The 15566-nt window shown below is 56.3% G+C and overlaps 1 protein-coding gene across 2 annotated transcripts; it reads right to left on the bottom strand.

Moving 5' to 3' along the window:
- Positions 1–492: 492 nt before the first annotated feature.
- LOC116748304 (anomalous homeobox protein-like) lies at positions 493–13966 on the bottom strand. Of its 2 annotated transcripts, XM_032621060.1 has the most exons (9): positions 13718–13966; positions 11425–11552; positions 9350–9473; positions 8302–8515; positions 7760–7880; positions 6313–6605; positions 2571–2718; positions 839–923; positions 493–579 (listed from the first exon to the last, which is right to left on the bottom strand). In XM_032621060.1, exons 1-9 carry the CDS (start codon positions 13964–13966, stop codon positions 493–495), a joined length of 1449 nt encoding a protein of 482 aa, XP_032476951.1. The 2 variants fall into 2 exon arrangements, with proteins under 2 accessions (XP_032476951.1, XP_032476952.1); XM_032621061.1 differs by lacking the exon at positions 6313–6605 and having other exon boundaries at positions 2571–2699.
- Between the last annotated feature and the right edge of the window lie 1600 nt (positions 13967–15566).

Genomic DNA, 15566 nt, shown 5'->3' with positions numbered 1-15566 from the left:
GCAATGGGGGACAGGCCTGGCGGGGCAGGTGTCCGGGACAGTTAAGTGAATGGGGGAGGGGCGCATCAGAACATTAAACTTTAATTGAACAGAACACTTGGTCGGCAAACACAACGGATCACAACGGCGAGGGGAAGGCGCCGTGCCCCACCCAGCACTCTCCTGCCTGTGGGCCGCACTCACCACGGGGCTGGGCAGGAGGGTAGCTGCAGTGCCACACCCTCCTCTCTGGAGAGGGGCCTGCCTGCCCAGGAGCTTGACTGCACGCTGCTGCTGCCTGAGTAGAACAGACCCACCTCGGACTTCTGACTTCACAAATGTTTCTCAGATGCTTCTTGCAGTATAGGGAGTTGCCAACCAAACTATTCAAACATGGCAGCCCTCAGTGCTTCTCAGCAGAACCCCCAGGGAACTCTGGGGACCTCCTTCTTTGTGTTACCAGCTGTCCACACTTGCTCCCCTGGAGCGCTGGCCAGGCTCCCGAGGGGCAGCTCAGCCCAGGCTGCCCCCTGAAAGCTCAAGGAGCATCCTGGCTCCCCAGAAGGCGTCGCTGGAGGTCTGGCCATCGGGCCACTGCACCTGGAATGCCAACACAGCATCACACATGGAGGTGCCCTCTGTGGGCTCTGCCTTCCCATCCGGGTCACCCTGACCCTGGGACCTGCCCCTCTGGACTCCGCCCCATGACACCTGCCTCCAGTTCTCATTCCACCGAAGTCCAGCCTCGAGGAATCCCTGCCCCATGTTCAACTCTGTCCATTTTATTCACTCCAAAGTCCCAAGCTGAGGACCCAGGAGTTAGGAGGGAAACCCACGGTACCTCATAGGAAGGCCTCACCTGGCTGGAGGGCATAGGCTGGCCCAGGTCCATGGCCGGCACGGGGCCAGGGAAGGCAGGCGGGGCCGGGGCCAGCTCCGGGGGGCTGGAAAAGGGACAGTATCAGGACAGGCCCTTTTCCAGGCCCTGTCTGAGGCTCACGCTGTTTACTGTGAGCGCCACACCCTGAGAGCTTTCTGCCCATCAGAAGCCCTTCCTGGTGCCGGACTCTCTTTTGGGAACGGCCTCCTCCTGCAGGGCCCTCAGGTGTGCAGGGTGCTGGAGGGGCCTGTGTGACACCTTGCGCAGGTGGCTCAGGTAGTCAGAGAGCACATCAGCACAGGCTCACAGCGGACGGGGTGGTAAGCAGAGGCGTGAAGGGAGAAAAGGAACAGGCCTGAGGTGTGACGGAGCCCAGAGGTCCTCAGGACCAAATCCGGGGTGGCGGCAGGGGACGCGGATGCAGCCGCTCGGGACAATATCACGCGGTCCCTCAAAGTCAGACCACACTCACCCTGCGATCTGCTCAGCCCACTGCCACGTGCACTCCCCCCAGAGCCACGAGGGCAAACACGCAGGCCACCACGCGTCGGGAATGTGCACAGCAGCCCCAAACCAGGAGCTCCCAGAGGCCCGCCAACAGATGGCGACAATCCACACCAAGGGCTCGGCCTCAGCCATGAAGAGGAAGGGGTGCGGACACACACGGCAGCAGGGGCAGGTCTCAAAGGAGTCAGGCTGAGTGGAAGAAGCCATACCCCGAAAAAGAGTCCACGCTGTATGAGTTCACTTATACGGACGCTAGAAAACGCAGCTAAAGAAAGCAGGCCCTCGTCCTGGGGTGGCAGGGGTGGGAGCAGCCCTGCGACCCATGACTAGCAGCACAGCTATGGTTTGCAGGAGATACGTAAGTCACGCTCGGAAAACTGTCCTGTGCACCGTCTAAACATGTTGGTTTACTCCAATGAAGCAGTTTTTAAACAAGGAATCAAGGTCACCAGATCAGAGCAAGGATGAGCTGGGGCACTGGAGTCCAAGGGTGATACAGCCAGTGGGGAGGCCCAGCAGGCCATGAGGGGCCCTGTGGCTGCTCTGTGTGGCTCCCGGTCATAAATGGAAAAGTGAGTCCATCAGCATGGTCTGGATTTTCCCACCATCTGGCTGTTTCCACAAGCAGAGCCTCTGACTTGGGAGGCTCCTCCCCTTCTCTCCCATGTCCCCCAGTAATTCTTCCCTCGCTGGGCACCTGGCCTTCTGCTCCCAACTTGGGAGACCCCGAACCCTGGGGACCCTGTCCTGCGGTCCCCATCGTAGATTCCCTCTCCACCGGAGGACCCCTGGCCCGACATCGCCTCCTGTGAAGCCTCTGGACGCTGCCACGGCTGTCCCAAGCCCCTTTAAAACTCCAATTTGGAATATACAATCAGGATCTTGATGCTGTCCAGAAGCTAAAAGTCTTTGGGGAAAAGAAAATGCCTGAAAGAGGCTGCTGGGGCCCAGGGAGAGCTCTGGGGACGTGTGAAGGCCTAAGCACCACCCACAGAACGGACGCCCGTATCTGCTCCAATGCTTGTCTGAGGGAGAGACTACCGCCTTCTTTCGGTAGATGTAGGATGGGGGACTGTTGAGGTTTCCAGAAATCCACAAGGAAAGGACGCACTCTGCACCATTGGAGATGGTGAGTCTGTGCACCAGGCACCCTGCCCACGGCCCGTAGGAAGCGTCACCTGAGCCCTGTGGCTCTGCAGCTTACCTCTGGGTGAGGGTGAACTCAGGACCCTGCAGTGGAAGCCGGGGCACCAGGAAGCCGCTCGCCTGTGGCTCCGCTTGGCCACCGCTGGTACCTGGACCCTCCTCCAGGTATGTGCTCCGGGCGTTGCTGCTGGGAGGGTCAGCGAATCCTGCACGGGAAGCAATCCCACAACCCAGTGCTGGGGGAAGGGAGCACAGTCTACGTGCAGCACAACACAGGCCTCCGTGGAGAGGCAGCCCCCAGCCTCGGCTCCCGCGCTGAGGGAAGAACAGCCACCACTGCTGACCTCAGTGGCCTCTGCAGGCTCCCAAAGACCAAAACAAGGTCAAGTTTTGCTGACGTCAAATTTCTCTTTGTCATTCTAGATCTCATGCCAGCCCCAGTGCCAAACAAAGAGACTCAGCACCCCAGTCCGCCCTACGCCCACCACGGCTGTCTGAGGAGAGACCCCGCGGTGTCCCCCGTTCACCACAGGCTGGCCCAGCCCACGGCCATTGCCCTCCCCTTTCACCTTGGGTTTCACCATGATTTCACTGCAGTGCCAGGTGTTACTACCTTACCTTGCCTTTTCTCTCTACTTAAAATATTGTAGAAAATCTCTCAGCGTGTCTGTCTTTCACCCTAAAAGGCAAGCCCCTGTGGACGTGATCAATTCTGGGTCGACAGACGTTTAGGAGCAAAGTGAGCTAAGAAGGAAGGTCCATTGCTGCCCTAAGTCTATCCGGGTGGTGAAACTAGCATGCATCCCCGATCTCAGACCCCAAACAACAGTCCTCCCTCCTGTCTGCCAGAGCCGAGACCTTCCTAACCATTTGGTGCATGACTCCCCCTCCGCCTTCTGCTGTTTCCCCTTTCCTGCAGAACTTTACAGATAGTCTGAGGTCCAGGAAATATGGTTAACTGCTAATTTGAACATTTCCAGTTTACACAGAATAGATCAGTGTGTTTTATCTTCTTCCTCCAAGAAAAACAGAAATAAAAAGCCCGAAGCCTAGAACAAAGGGAGTGTCACGGGAAGGGTAATTGGCAGGTGAGAGATGTCCATGTTCTGCAGATGCAGGGCACAGGTCTGATCCCATGGTGGGGGCTGTCTGAAGGGAAGCTGGGGCATAAGCAGGGGCCAAGGACCCTGAGAGGTTTGCAGGGAGGGAGGGAAAGCAAGGTGCTCAGGCAACCAGCAGGGAGCTCTCCAATTCCCAGAGAACACACCCCTCACATAGGCTGGACACGGTGTAAAGACCAGCTTCCCTCCTCCCAGTATGAGGCTGGCCACTGCCCATCCCAACTCCAGCCTTGTTAGTAAACATGGACAGGAAAAGGTCTCTGAAATCAAAGACCAATTCGATCAGATGGAAAAGCTGCCTCGGAGAAATGAGTCTCCAGGCTCTTCCTCTTTGGGGCACCTCTTCCTCTTCTGTTCAAGGAAGGGCCTGAATCCACAACCACAACATTCCCCCCTTCAGGCAAGAAAGCACATTTTCTGAAACTACTAACTAGGATACTCTGAGAAATATAAGATACTGCATCTATAAAAAGTAATACAATCGGGGCTTCCCTGGTGGTGCAGTGGTTAAGAATCCACCTGCCAGGGGCTTCCCTGGTGGCGCAGTGGTTGAGAGTCCGCCTGCCGATGCAGGGGACACGGGTTCGTGCCCCGCTCCGGGAAGATCCCACATGCCGCGGAGCGGCTGGGCCCATGAGCCATGGCCACTGAGCCTGCGCGTCCGGAGCCTGTGCTCAGCAACGGGAGAGGCCACAACAGTGAGAGGCCCGCGTACCACAAAAAAAAAAAAAAAAAAAAAAAAAAAAAAAAAAAAAAAGAATCCACCTGCCAATGCAGGGGACACAGGTTCGAGCCCTGGTCCCGGAAGATCCCACATGCCGCAGAGCAACTAAGCCCGTGCGCCACAACTACTGAGCCTGTGCTCTAGAGCCTGCGAGCCACAACTACTGAAGCCCACGCACCGAGAGCAGATGCTCTGCAACCTCAATGAGAAGCCTGCACACCACAACGAAGAGTAGCCCCCGCTTGCCACAACTAGATAAAGCCCGTGTGCAGCAACGAAGACCCAACACAGCCAAAACTAAATAAATAAATTTATTTTTAAAAACTTATTAAAAAAACAAGTAACGTGATCTATGAAGAAAGGAAAATCAGAAATAAGAAAAGAGAGCTTGGGGAACTTCCCTGGTGGTCCAGTGATTAAGACTCCATGCTCCCAATACAGGGGGCCCAGGTTCAATCCCTGGTCAGGGAACTAGATCCCTCATGCCTCAACTAAGAGCCTGTACGCGACAACTAGAGACCCCACGTGCCACAACTAAGACACGGCACAGCCAAATAAATAAATAAATAAATTTTTTAAAAAAAGAAAAGAGAGGTTGGAGTTCTCTTAAAATGTATAACTGTCAAAATACCAGAAGACAAAGTTTAAGACAAAAGCACATACAATAAAAAAGAAATTTTTTTAAAAAGGTAAGCATTTTGGGAGATTGGTCCAGGATTTCCAACATCCAAATAACATTTGTGCTCTAAAGAGAGAACTGGAAGGAGGAAACTATCAAAGAAAATCACAAAAAGTGCCCAGAGCTTAAAGAATACCTTGTTCTCTGGTTCTTTAAATTGAAAAGCTTAACAACAAAGTGAATTCAAAAGACTCACACCTAGGACCATCACTGTGAAATTTCAGAACACCAAGACTTCAAAAATAAAAAGCTCCAATAAAGGAAAAATACGTGAACATCAGAATGACATCTAACTTAAAATGACAACATTGGATGCTATAATTGGATGCTATGTTGCTTTCAAATTTCTAAGGTAAAAAGTATTTTAAACTCAGAATTCTGTCCCTGACAAGTCGTTAATCAAACTTGAGGGCGGATTAAAGACAATTTCAGAAGATGCAAGGAAACAGACACTACCTTGAAGGCACCCTTTCTTACAGAGTTAATTAAAGACATTCTCTAACATAACAAGAGTCAAGAAAGAAAGAACAAGACTTGCAATTAAGGAAACGCTGAAGCAAACCCAGGGAAGCAGTTAAAGGTGCTCCTGGGATGACGGCTCCACACCAGACTGGGAGCAGGAAGGAGGCCCTGGCAACAAGTCTTCAAAGGGGATGCTTAAGACACTGCAAAAAGTTAGGGATGTGATAAAGCAGACAATGTAAGAAAAAAGGGAGGCAATGACAAACTACAAGACGACCTGTATGGAACCACAGAAGACTAAGAAATTCAGGTGACAGGCTGAGTTCAGTGCCAACATCCTCCTTGGAAGCTGGGATGTCACAAGATGCTATCGTGTTTGGTGCACGAAATATATACCTGAATACGTATTCTTTAAAGGTATTTATAGCGACAGTTACAACTAAGGAAGAAACTAGGAAGAGAGAGCTAGAGGTCTGAACAGCTCAGCCCTCCTCCGTTGTAGCAGCTGCTGACTGGTTAGTTACAGGGACTGGAGTACAGGGGTGGCAGTCATTTCATTTCATTTCAACTCTTTCCTCACCATCTTATTTTTTTAGTCACGTGCACATTTTATTTTGAAAACAAAAATAAAATGAAAACTATCCAGGCTGTTGGTGGGAAGAGCCTGTTCCAACTGCACTGGTTTGGGGTCTAATCAAATATGAGAGATTCAAGCAGAAAGTCCTGGCCCCTCAAAATTCTTCCCCGTCAAGTAACATACAAGCAGCTGAGGCATCTGATGTAGAAACACATGGTCTGTCTAGCGTAGACCCACCTGTGCGGCTGGCCTCACCAAGGGCGGTGATGGACACAGCCAGAGGAGCATCTGCAGGGCGCATCGTGAGGTCCAGCCCGTGACTGTGGATCAGTGGCCTAGTCTGGAAGGAAACTTCCTTGGAGGATTCCAGTGCAAGAGACGTCAGCCACGACTCGGGGGCACCCAGAGAGGGGTCCAGCATGTCGCTGCCAGCAGCCAGAGGGCAGAAACCAGAGCCAGGGAAGACAGGAGGAAGAGTGGCAGGATCGTGGCTAGGCCCCTCCTGGTACATCTCACCACCCTGCAGAGACCTGGGGAGCAAAGTGAACACCATCCCTCAGGCTGGGGTAGTGGGGCCTGGGAGGAGATTCCAGCCCAGTTTGGGAATCTGGGCTCCGGACTCAACGCAGCCACAGATGGCTGTGGGGTCCACCCCAATCACGCTGCCTCCACAGTTCTCCCTGGGGCTGCAAGGGTTCCAGAGACACAAAAAATACTAGCCCTGGAAACCTAAGATACGTTAGCAGTTTATTTACAAGGGCCTTCAATGGAACATTGCTCCACAATATTGAAGGCTGAAAATGATTAGCAAGAACCTAATAGGTGAAAGATTAAATGAAGGTGGATCTTAAAGGAGTGCTAGGCAGCAGTTAACAATTTAAAGAATTAAAATATTCCCCAAATGCTCCCTGTGTCTCAGATGGTGCTCCTGGGCTTCTGTTAACAACCCCCCGCCCCTGTAATCTGTGTAATGACATGCGTGGCAGGGTCCATCACTATCCCCATTTCACAGGTGAGAAAAAGCAGACACTGAGAGGTCACGGGAACCTGCCTAAGGCCACACACCTGGGTAGTGCCAGCCTGGACGTGAGGTGCCAGCCCAGGTAGTGTCATGAGAGATGCTTAAAACACAAGTGTAAATGGAAAAAGTGGGCACAGCTTGATGTTTACGCAGACGTGGACCTGGTCCCACACTCAGACTCAGTCCCGCTGCGGCCGGCACTTTCCTCACAGCAGTTTGTGTGGCACCACAGGGGCAACAGGGTGAGGGAAAGAGGTTAGGCAGGGCCTGGTCTGTAGCAGGAACTCAAGAAATGTTGGCTGTTACTAACCTAATGATATACCAACCATACCAAATGCTAGAGAGAAGCAGACCATGAGGACAGTGGGTTTGCCTTTAGGAGATAGGTCTGCATGTTTTTCTTTCTGTTTTCCCCATTCACCAAAATTTACATGAAGTCAGGCTGTGAGTCCGGCTCCAGGGAACAAGTTTGGAGTCCATGACGTGGGCTCCTTGCCAGTGGCTCCCCTGTACCTGGGGTCTCAGCTGAATCTGCCCTCCGCCATCACTGAGCAGGTCCCAGTGCCCGGCAGGCATTCCTACGCCCACTCCAGGCCTGGTCTCCCACTGAAGATGGGGAATTGAACAGGGAATGGTCCCATGGGCCCACGTGGGTGGCAGTACCTGGGAGCCAGTGACTTTGGCATGGTCTCGTCTCCAGAGAAGTCTGGGGCCAGGACCAGTGGCTCCCACGGCCCTTGGGTGGTCTCCTGGGTCTGTACAGACCCACTTTCCTCAGGTCCTGCTAAAAGCCGATCAGACAGAAGGGGAAGCTGGGTGATCCTCAGGGTCCCAGCTTCCTTCCCAGCAGGTTAAGAACAGCCATGCTGGCTGCCCAGTATTCTTTGTTTGTCCCCTGATCTGTCTTTGGTCTGAATCAACACCCATAATTAGGAACCCGGAGCACCCTAAATTCTAGTGCTTGGCTCCCTTCCCACTGACTCCTGGCCCTGGCCGCAAAGTAACCTCTCAACGCAAAACGCTGCTGCAGCCCCACCTGGGCCCATCCTAAGTCCAACCTGACCCTCAGCTTCAGCGATCTTGCTTCCCACAGGGTGAAGTACCGAACGTGCAGGCAGGGGCTGGTGGAGAGGACCCTGTCCTGTAACCAGTGACCCTACCTCGGCCTGGCCCTAGACACAGGTTTTGGGAGAGGGGCCACTCACCCGACCACTGAGGCCTGTCCACGCACCCAGAGCCAAGGTGGGGCTGGCCTGTGGGCTGCGGGGGGATCGGGTCGGCCTCCCTCGCGGTGCGGTCCTCCGCCGAGTCCCGGGCTGGCGCCGCACGCTGCACAAGGGCCCTCTGGCGCCGCCGGTAATTGGCGAACCAGTTGTAGATCTGCTCCGTGGTCAAGCGCGTCTCCGAGGCCAGGTCCTCCTGCGCCGAAACAACACGCCGCTTGCCCAGCCCGCTCCTGAGATGCGGGGCCGGGACACCAGCGGGCCGGGACACAGGGCGGCCGGGGCATCATGCGGGCCGGCGCCGTGGCCTCTGGCCTTGTTCCTCCTCAAGCCGCCGCCCGGCCGACGGCCACTCGCAGCCAGGAGGGCTCGGCAGGGCTTGCAAACCGGACCCTCCCGAGGCGCCACCAAACCACTGACCGCCCGCCCGCCGGGCCGGTGCGAGAGCGCGTCGGCCTCGACCGACCCTGTGATCAAGCACCTGTCCTTCCTCAGGAGCCAGATCCAAACCACCACGGGCCACAGCACGGAGCTCCAGGAGGGCCCCGCTGATTGGACCCGGAGAGAAGGGGCGGGGCGATCACTGGGAGAGCCCCGCTGATTGGACCGGGAGAGAAGGGAGCACGCCAGCTTTATGAGCGGCAAGGCTCTTACTGCTGCCCCCTCCACCTGCTCCCGAGAGCTCACCCGTGCATCCCTCCTGCTGGAGTCCCGGCCGCGGTGAGTGCTCAGTGAGCACCTGCTGAAGCCACACTGGATGACGGGGTATTAAGACTCCCGTGATGAAACTAACCCCGCCACGTGTGCAGGCGGCTGCCAGCCAAAGAGTGCCGTCCCCAGGGCAGTTCAGGGCAGGCGGAGAGCGCCAGCGCCCTGGCAGATAGGCCACTGGGGAGGCGGGGAGGTGCGGCTGAGGATGCGGGTCAATCCCCTAAGGGTGGTGATGTCACCTAAGGGTGGGAGTCCCCTAAGGACCGGGGAGGGTAGGCTAAGGGGAGGGTTGCCGGGCCTCGCTCTCATCTGCTCTTACCCGCTCGGCCTTACTGGGGTTGGTGCTCACACCCGAAGCAAACTCCTGCAGCTTCTGGCGAACTTCTCTGGGGAAGTTCCGGCTCTTGAGGCCGTCAGGGCAGAGGGAGGCAGGCGGTGGGTTCCTGGATGAGAACAGTGAGACCCCCAGCTTCTTCTGTTGTACCTGCTGTGCTCCCCTGGACTTCCTGTCCTTTCACTGGCCACCCCCCTCCCCTGCAGGACTGTGTGCTGCAGTCCCCGGGTCCATCCCCTGAACAAGGGTGGGGTCTCGTGTTGCCTGGGCCCACACCCCACACTTTCACCAGGGTTTCCAGTACCACTCACTGACCAGTGGCCATGACTGTTAAAGCTGGGGGATGAGGGTAGTGAGGTTGGTTATGCTACCCTCTTTACTGAGTGTATACTGGAATTTTTCCAAAAGAAAAAAAGTGACATATAAGCAAACAGCACCGGTCCATACAAGATATGCTAGCCAAATGCCAATTGAACAAACCCCCATGAACATCGAAAACACACCCCACACATCCCAGTGGAGCTCAATCTCCCGCTCCCCACACCGTCCCCCAGCCCATCCTGCGCATCCCAGGGAGAGACCACCACGTCCCTGCCAATCAGGCCAAGAGCCCTGCAGCCAGGTTTTTTCTCTTTACCTTCTCCAGTACATTCAACCTATCATTAAATCCTCTAGAGTCAATCCTGACACAACCCTTTCCCCAGCCATGGCCACTCCCAGAAACTCCAAGAACCTCCCACCTCTGCTCCTGCATTAACCATCTGCTGTGGCTCCAGTGTCCCCCTCCTTATGCCCAGAGCACGCCTTCCCTGTGCTCAGGCTCCCCCAGGCTCAGCCCTGTGCTGCAGCCCGACCACAAGCAGAGGGCCAGTGAGTCACAGCCCTCTACTGAACGAGTTCCGTCTAGCATTCCTCGCTCTAAATTATGGGATCTGCTTTGTTTCCTGGTCTGCTGTCCATCATCCACACCCGCGGGCAGCTCCAGGACAGCAGGGCCCCAGCACCTCTAGTAACGCGCAGCAACCAGGGGCCTCTTCACAAACACTGCATGCTGGTCCCCAAGGCATTTACTTTGCTGAGCCACCCTCTGGCAGGCTGTCAGAGCCTATATGGAGGGACCTGACCGCATCCCTGAAGACCTCAAGGCTGACTAACTGCTGGGCTTTGAGGGCATATCTGGTGCGCACCATGAGAAAAATTCCGTCTGATCCAAAAGGAATCCATCTCTTCTTCCATCAACCAGGCCCATGGCTCAGAAACTCCTGTCACTTGGGCTTTCAGGAGCTCAGAGCAAGACCTGCAGCTCCTCCTGGCCAGTGGGGGACACCCAAGGTCAAGAACAAAGGCTCTCCAGTCTCGATGTCTACGCTGGAATCCTGCCTTTGCATCTCTGTAGTGTGTAACCAGGCAAGTGACTAACTTTTCTGTGCTTTGGTGTCCTCATCCACGAACGGTGATGATGGTAATGATGATAACTAGTAGTCGTAATGCGTACTTAGTGCTGATAATGGTCATGGTGGTAATTGTTATCAACATCCATCCAGCAGCCACCGTGTACCAGACGGCCTTCTAAGCACTACGTGTATCTCATGTGGTGCTTGCAGACCCTCACCTTTCTCTCTCTCTTAAAGGTCCTGCAGCCCTGAGGGGCCGTGCTGGGATCCGGGCCAGGCACCTGCAGAGCCTGACCATGGGCATTAGCTGAGCTGAGGGGCACCCATCCTGCAGGAAGCGAGCAAGGTCAGGGTGCCCACCTGCCGCCTCCCTCACTGCAGGGCCCTCACTGACAGGCAGTGGCTCCTGCTGCAGCTACAACTTTCAGCCTGGGTCCTGGGAACAGCTCCCTGTCCTCGCCCTGTGGGCACAGGTCGGAAAGCGTCCCCACAGCCAGCCGAGCAGTGGAGAGGAGGGCACCTGCTGCTGTGGAGCTTATTACCCTCTGTCTATCACTGCTTCCTCTTATCTCCCTGCCTCTACTTCACCTAAGTCCTTCTGTGGTCTTGGAGGGCAAATCCCTTGGGAGCCCCGGGGAATAAGCGCCAATAAAGGCTGGTGCATACCTCTTCCTGCACCGGAACTTCTGCACCGGGGTCAGCGTGTCCACGCCGAGCCTCTTCATGACCAGACGGTAGTGGATGTCATTCCAGAGCTGCACCAGCTTCAGGCTGCCACCCGGCACCCGGCATCCCTGTGGACAAGAGCCTGCTGAGACCCAGCACGCTCGCCTGCCCCGGAGCCCCGCCGTAGACCCAGACTGACCGCTAAGAACATCCGCTCGCTGGTGCCCCGCGGCGAGGGCATGAGCCCCATGGCCGGGCTCCTGCCCCCAGCAGGCCCTCCCACGAATGGGAGGCGGGCACAGCTCTCCCTCGCCTCCCAGGTGAGGGCCAGGCAAGGGGAAGGCCAACTCTGGGCTGTGGCCATAGCACCCAAGAGGCCGAGCCGTGCTGAGAACCACATGGTCAGGTCTGAGGGGCCTGAGGCTTGATCCCCGTCCTGCGTGAAAGGCCTTTCTCTCCCACCAGCAGGGCGGGCCCCTAGGGCTCAGTGAGTTCAATCTGAGCTGAGGGGGATGAAGGGGTCCCGGTCTGTGCCAGTGACAGCTCCCCAACCCAGTGTGGCTTGGTCATGTAACCAGACTTTAGAGCTGGCCAAGGACGCTGAGTGTGGGCCTCCCCTGGACACAGCCCCTGTGGTATGTGGTTCGTGCCTCTAACCCCAGTGTTCTCAGGCCCATCTTGGTGAGGGAGGTGCTGAGAATCATTTAGCTTCCTCTCAACAGCATCAGAAAAAGCCCATTTTGCTGGGCTGAGGCCTGCAGTCTCCTGCTAGGATGCAGACGTCAGCACAACTGTCAGACAGGGAACCCACTTGGAGCCTCCCCACCTGCGGGAGTGGCCCTTGGCGGGAAATGCCCTTTCTTGATGTGGTAGCCCCATCCTTTCTCTCAGGTCTCAGAACACATCGCTTCCTCAGAGACATTTCTGGACCATCCTGAGTTATTCCCATCCTGGGAGTTTTCCATCACTGATGTCACGCTCACATTCCATCACTGATTGCCTTCACGGCAGCTACTTCAACTCTGTGTGTTCACCCCCATTTATTCTGACATTTGGAAGGCTGAGCCCTCTTATGTTCCAGGTGTTATGCTGGGTGTTGGGGATCCTTTAATGGGCAGAACTAACACGCCCCTGCTCCTGGGGCCTGCAGTGCAGGAGGGGAGACGGATCACAGATCGAGAAATAGACAGGTTTCTAACCGTGAGCTGAGGAAGGAGCCACAGAGGGGGATGAGGGCTCCCTTAAGTCCTAGCTCGACGGGGTGACGTTTAAAGCAGAAACCAGACAGGTAGGAAGGCACCAGACACACAGAGTGGTGTCCAGCCTCTGGCAGAGGGAACGGCATGCACAAAGGTCAAAAGACAAAGATCTCGGGAGTTCCAGGAGAACGGCAAGCAGCCAGCACAGCCACCGTGCGGGAGCCAGGACGGGATGGCAGGCTCTGGACCCGCACCTCGGTGCGTACCGTGGTCCCATCTGCAGTTTTAAAACTGCCTCTGGCTGCTACGTGAAGACTAATAGAGGGGGCAGGAGAGGACACGGTGGTGGGGCGTGAGCGCCAGGAGGGTGCTGCAGGGCTTGGGGGAGAGGGAGCAAAAACAAAGAACTGGGCAGAGTTTAGTATCTTGAAGGTAAACTCAGCATGAGTTATGCATGGACTGTATTATGGAGTGAAAAAGGGAAACACAGGCCCCCAAATCTCTTATTAAAACCTTTTGATCCAGATGTATTTTGGAATTCAGAATTCCTCACACTTTAGGAAGTAACACAGGTATATACTACATAATTTGCACTATCCCAGTACGATCTAGGGCAGGAAGCATCCTGCAAGCAAACACACCAGGATTTGGGTAGCAAAACGTATGGCAGTAACATTAAGTGAATAAATAAAGACAAAAATAGTTTCCCATCAATGCATCTCAGGTTTGATGCCAACTGAGTTGAGGTTCAAAGTACCACCGGAGGAGTGACAAAGATACTTGTGGTCTCAGAGTTCCCGGATGCAGACCCGCAGCTAAGGGACTGCGGTCCTGGGTCTGTTTGATTGCTTGCCTCACTAACTGGAGTGCCAACTTTCCAAGCCAGGACCACTGGTCCAGGACCAGAGGGATCCAACAGATGGTCAGTTCTGTCTCGGGTTAGCAGGCAAGTTAGAACCTAGTACAGTGAGAGTGGACGGCCCTGGCTCGGCTTATAGCAGCTCTCCCCAGGCTCCTGCTGACTCCTGGGCACTTCTGTCGTCTTCAGGCTGCTGTGGGATGCTGCCCCTCTCCCCGCCCCAGCCCGGTCCTACCTCTAGCAGCTGGCAGGCAGCCCGGTTCTGCTCCTGCTGGGCCAGCACGCTGGCGCACACCAGGGCCACGTCCGCGTTGTCCAAGAGGTACAGGCGGAGCTGGCTGTCCAGCACGGCCGTGACCAAGGTCTGCACCTGGGCGGGGTCGTCCTGGACCTCCCGGCACAGCCTGCCTGCGAGGGTCACCAGGTCCGCCAAGGGCAGGCCAGCACCTCCGCTTCCCCTCAGCAGCTGCAGGAAGCTCTGCATCCCGAGTCGGGTTGGACTCCTCTGCAAACAAGACGAAAGTCAGGACTACCACCAGCGCTGATGGGCTGACTGCACATCAATCCTCAGACCAACAATGCGAGGACTCTCCCGCCACAGGTACTTGTATCGCGGCAGCAGTGAGAGAGGGTGGCGCGTCAGGGCCCGCCAGACTTTCCTTGTAGTCGCCACAACAGCGTAGACCCTGGCGGTGCACCAAGGCCCAGCTCGCTGCTCTCGCTGCCAGACTTCTCACTCCGCCGGCCTGGAACCTCTATCTGGTGCCCTCGTGCCCCTCACCCGCCGCACCACCTCTCTGTTTCCCCCACTTCTCACACCGCTTGTCACTGCATTTCCTCCTTCCTTCTCCGGGGTCTATGGGGGACAGGCCCACCTGCGCTGGGGTCATCAGATCCCCCCAGCATCTGCCAGACGGAGAGCAAGGCCTCGGAGCGGGTGGGCAGAGCCACGGGCCAGGGGTTGCGCAGACGCCCTAGGCGCTCCTTCGGAGGGGAGTCAGAGGACCGCTGAGGCGGGACCAGCAAAATTCGCTTTTAACTATTTTAATTTTGGGGGAAAAAAACCTTTATATTTGAAAACCACAAACATTTAAGGGTTGCTCTAGTCCGAAAAATTAATAAAATTAGAAAGGGAAGGGAAGAAGGAAAGAAGGAGGGACGAAGACAAGGAAACAGAGAAAGAGAAAAGGAGGGAGGGAGGGAAGGCACCGAGACAAAGAAATGAACACGTGCCGGCCTCCGGCACAGTCCTGCTGGAGTTTGGGCTCCCTGCCCTCACACCGCCTCGGGCACCAAGCTTCCCGCTCTTCCCGGTGAGGGCACAGGCTGAGAGCTGAGGTAACCTGCAAAGGCCCGAGGGCGGGGGCCTGGCCAGACTGGCTTCCGTGCGGCCCGTTGCACCCCAAAAGCCCGCTCTGCCGCCCTCCCACCCCGACACAAACAGGTGAGCCACGGCAAGCTGGACCGAAGGCTTTGCAGTGTTCTAAAAAATGACCGTCTAACTATGCAAACAGACACCAAGTTTTAACAGCAGAGAGAGGTTTTTTTATGGCGATACTCAGTCGGGCCAGCACCGCAGGCATGACTCCCGGTCTGCGCCGGGTCCTACAAAGCACCCGTGCGAGGCGCGGCCATAACGGGCGCCGGCAGCTTGCCAGCCGCGGCCGCCGAGGCGGCTGGCGATCGCTTTTTCAAACAGCACGTGCAGACCTGTGTCCACAACTACCTCACTTCTGTGGAACAGGCTCCTGGAGGCGAGGGTAAGGGCGCGTTTTCAGTCGATGCTGCCAAACCGCTGTCCGCAAAGGTTGAGACAACCTGCGGAGAACTGCCGCGCTCCCGGCGGAGGGTCTGGCCTGCTTCTAGCTCTTTCCTCCCGGCAGGGCTTCCCGGGCGCCCGCCAGGGGACGCGCTCTCGCCGCCGCTTCCGAGCCTCAGCGCCTTGTCACGGGCTCCTGCCTCGGGGCCCCACGTTTCTTCCCGTCGCGACTGGCAGGAGGCCCCCGACCCCGCACCCTTCGAGCGACCCGGGTGTGCCCAGCGCCGACAGCCCCGCCCCACGCTGCTCCAGGAAGGGCGGGAAG

Source organism: Phocoena sinus, unplaced genomic scaffold, assembly GCF_008692025.1.
Source record: "Phocoena sinus isolate mPhoSin1 unplaced genomic scaffold, mPhoSin1.pri scaffold_35_arrow_ctg1, whole genome shotgun sequence".
Taxonomy (NCBI): domain Eukaryota; kingdom Metazoa; phylum Chordata; class Mammalia; order Artiodactyla; family Phocoenidae; genus Phocoena; species Phocoena sinus.
This window is presented reverse-complemented; position numbering and strand designations above follow the sequence as displayed.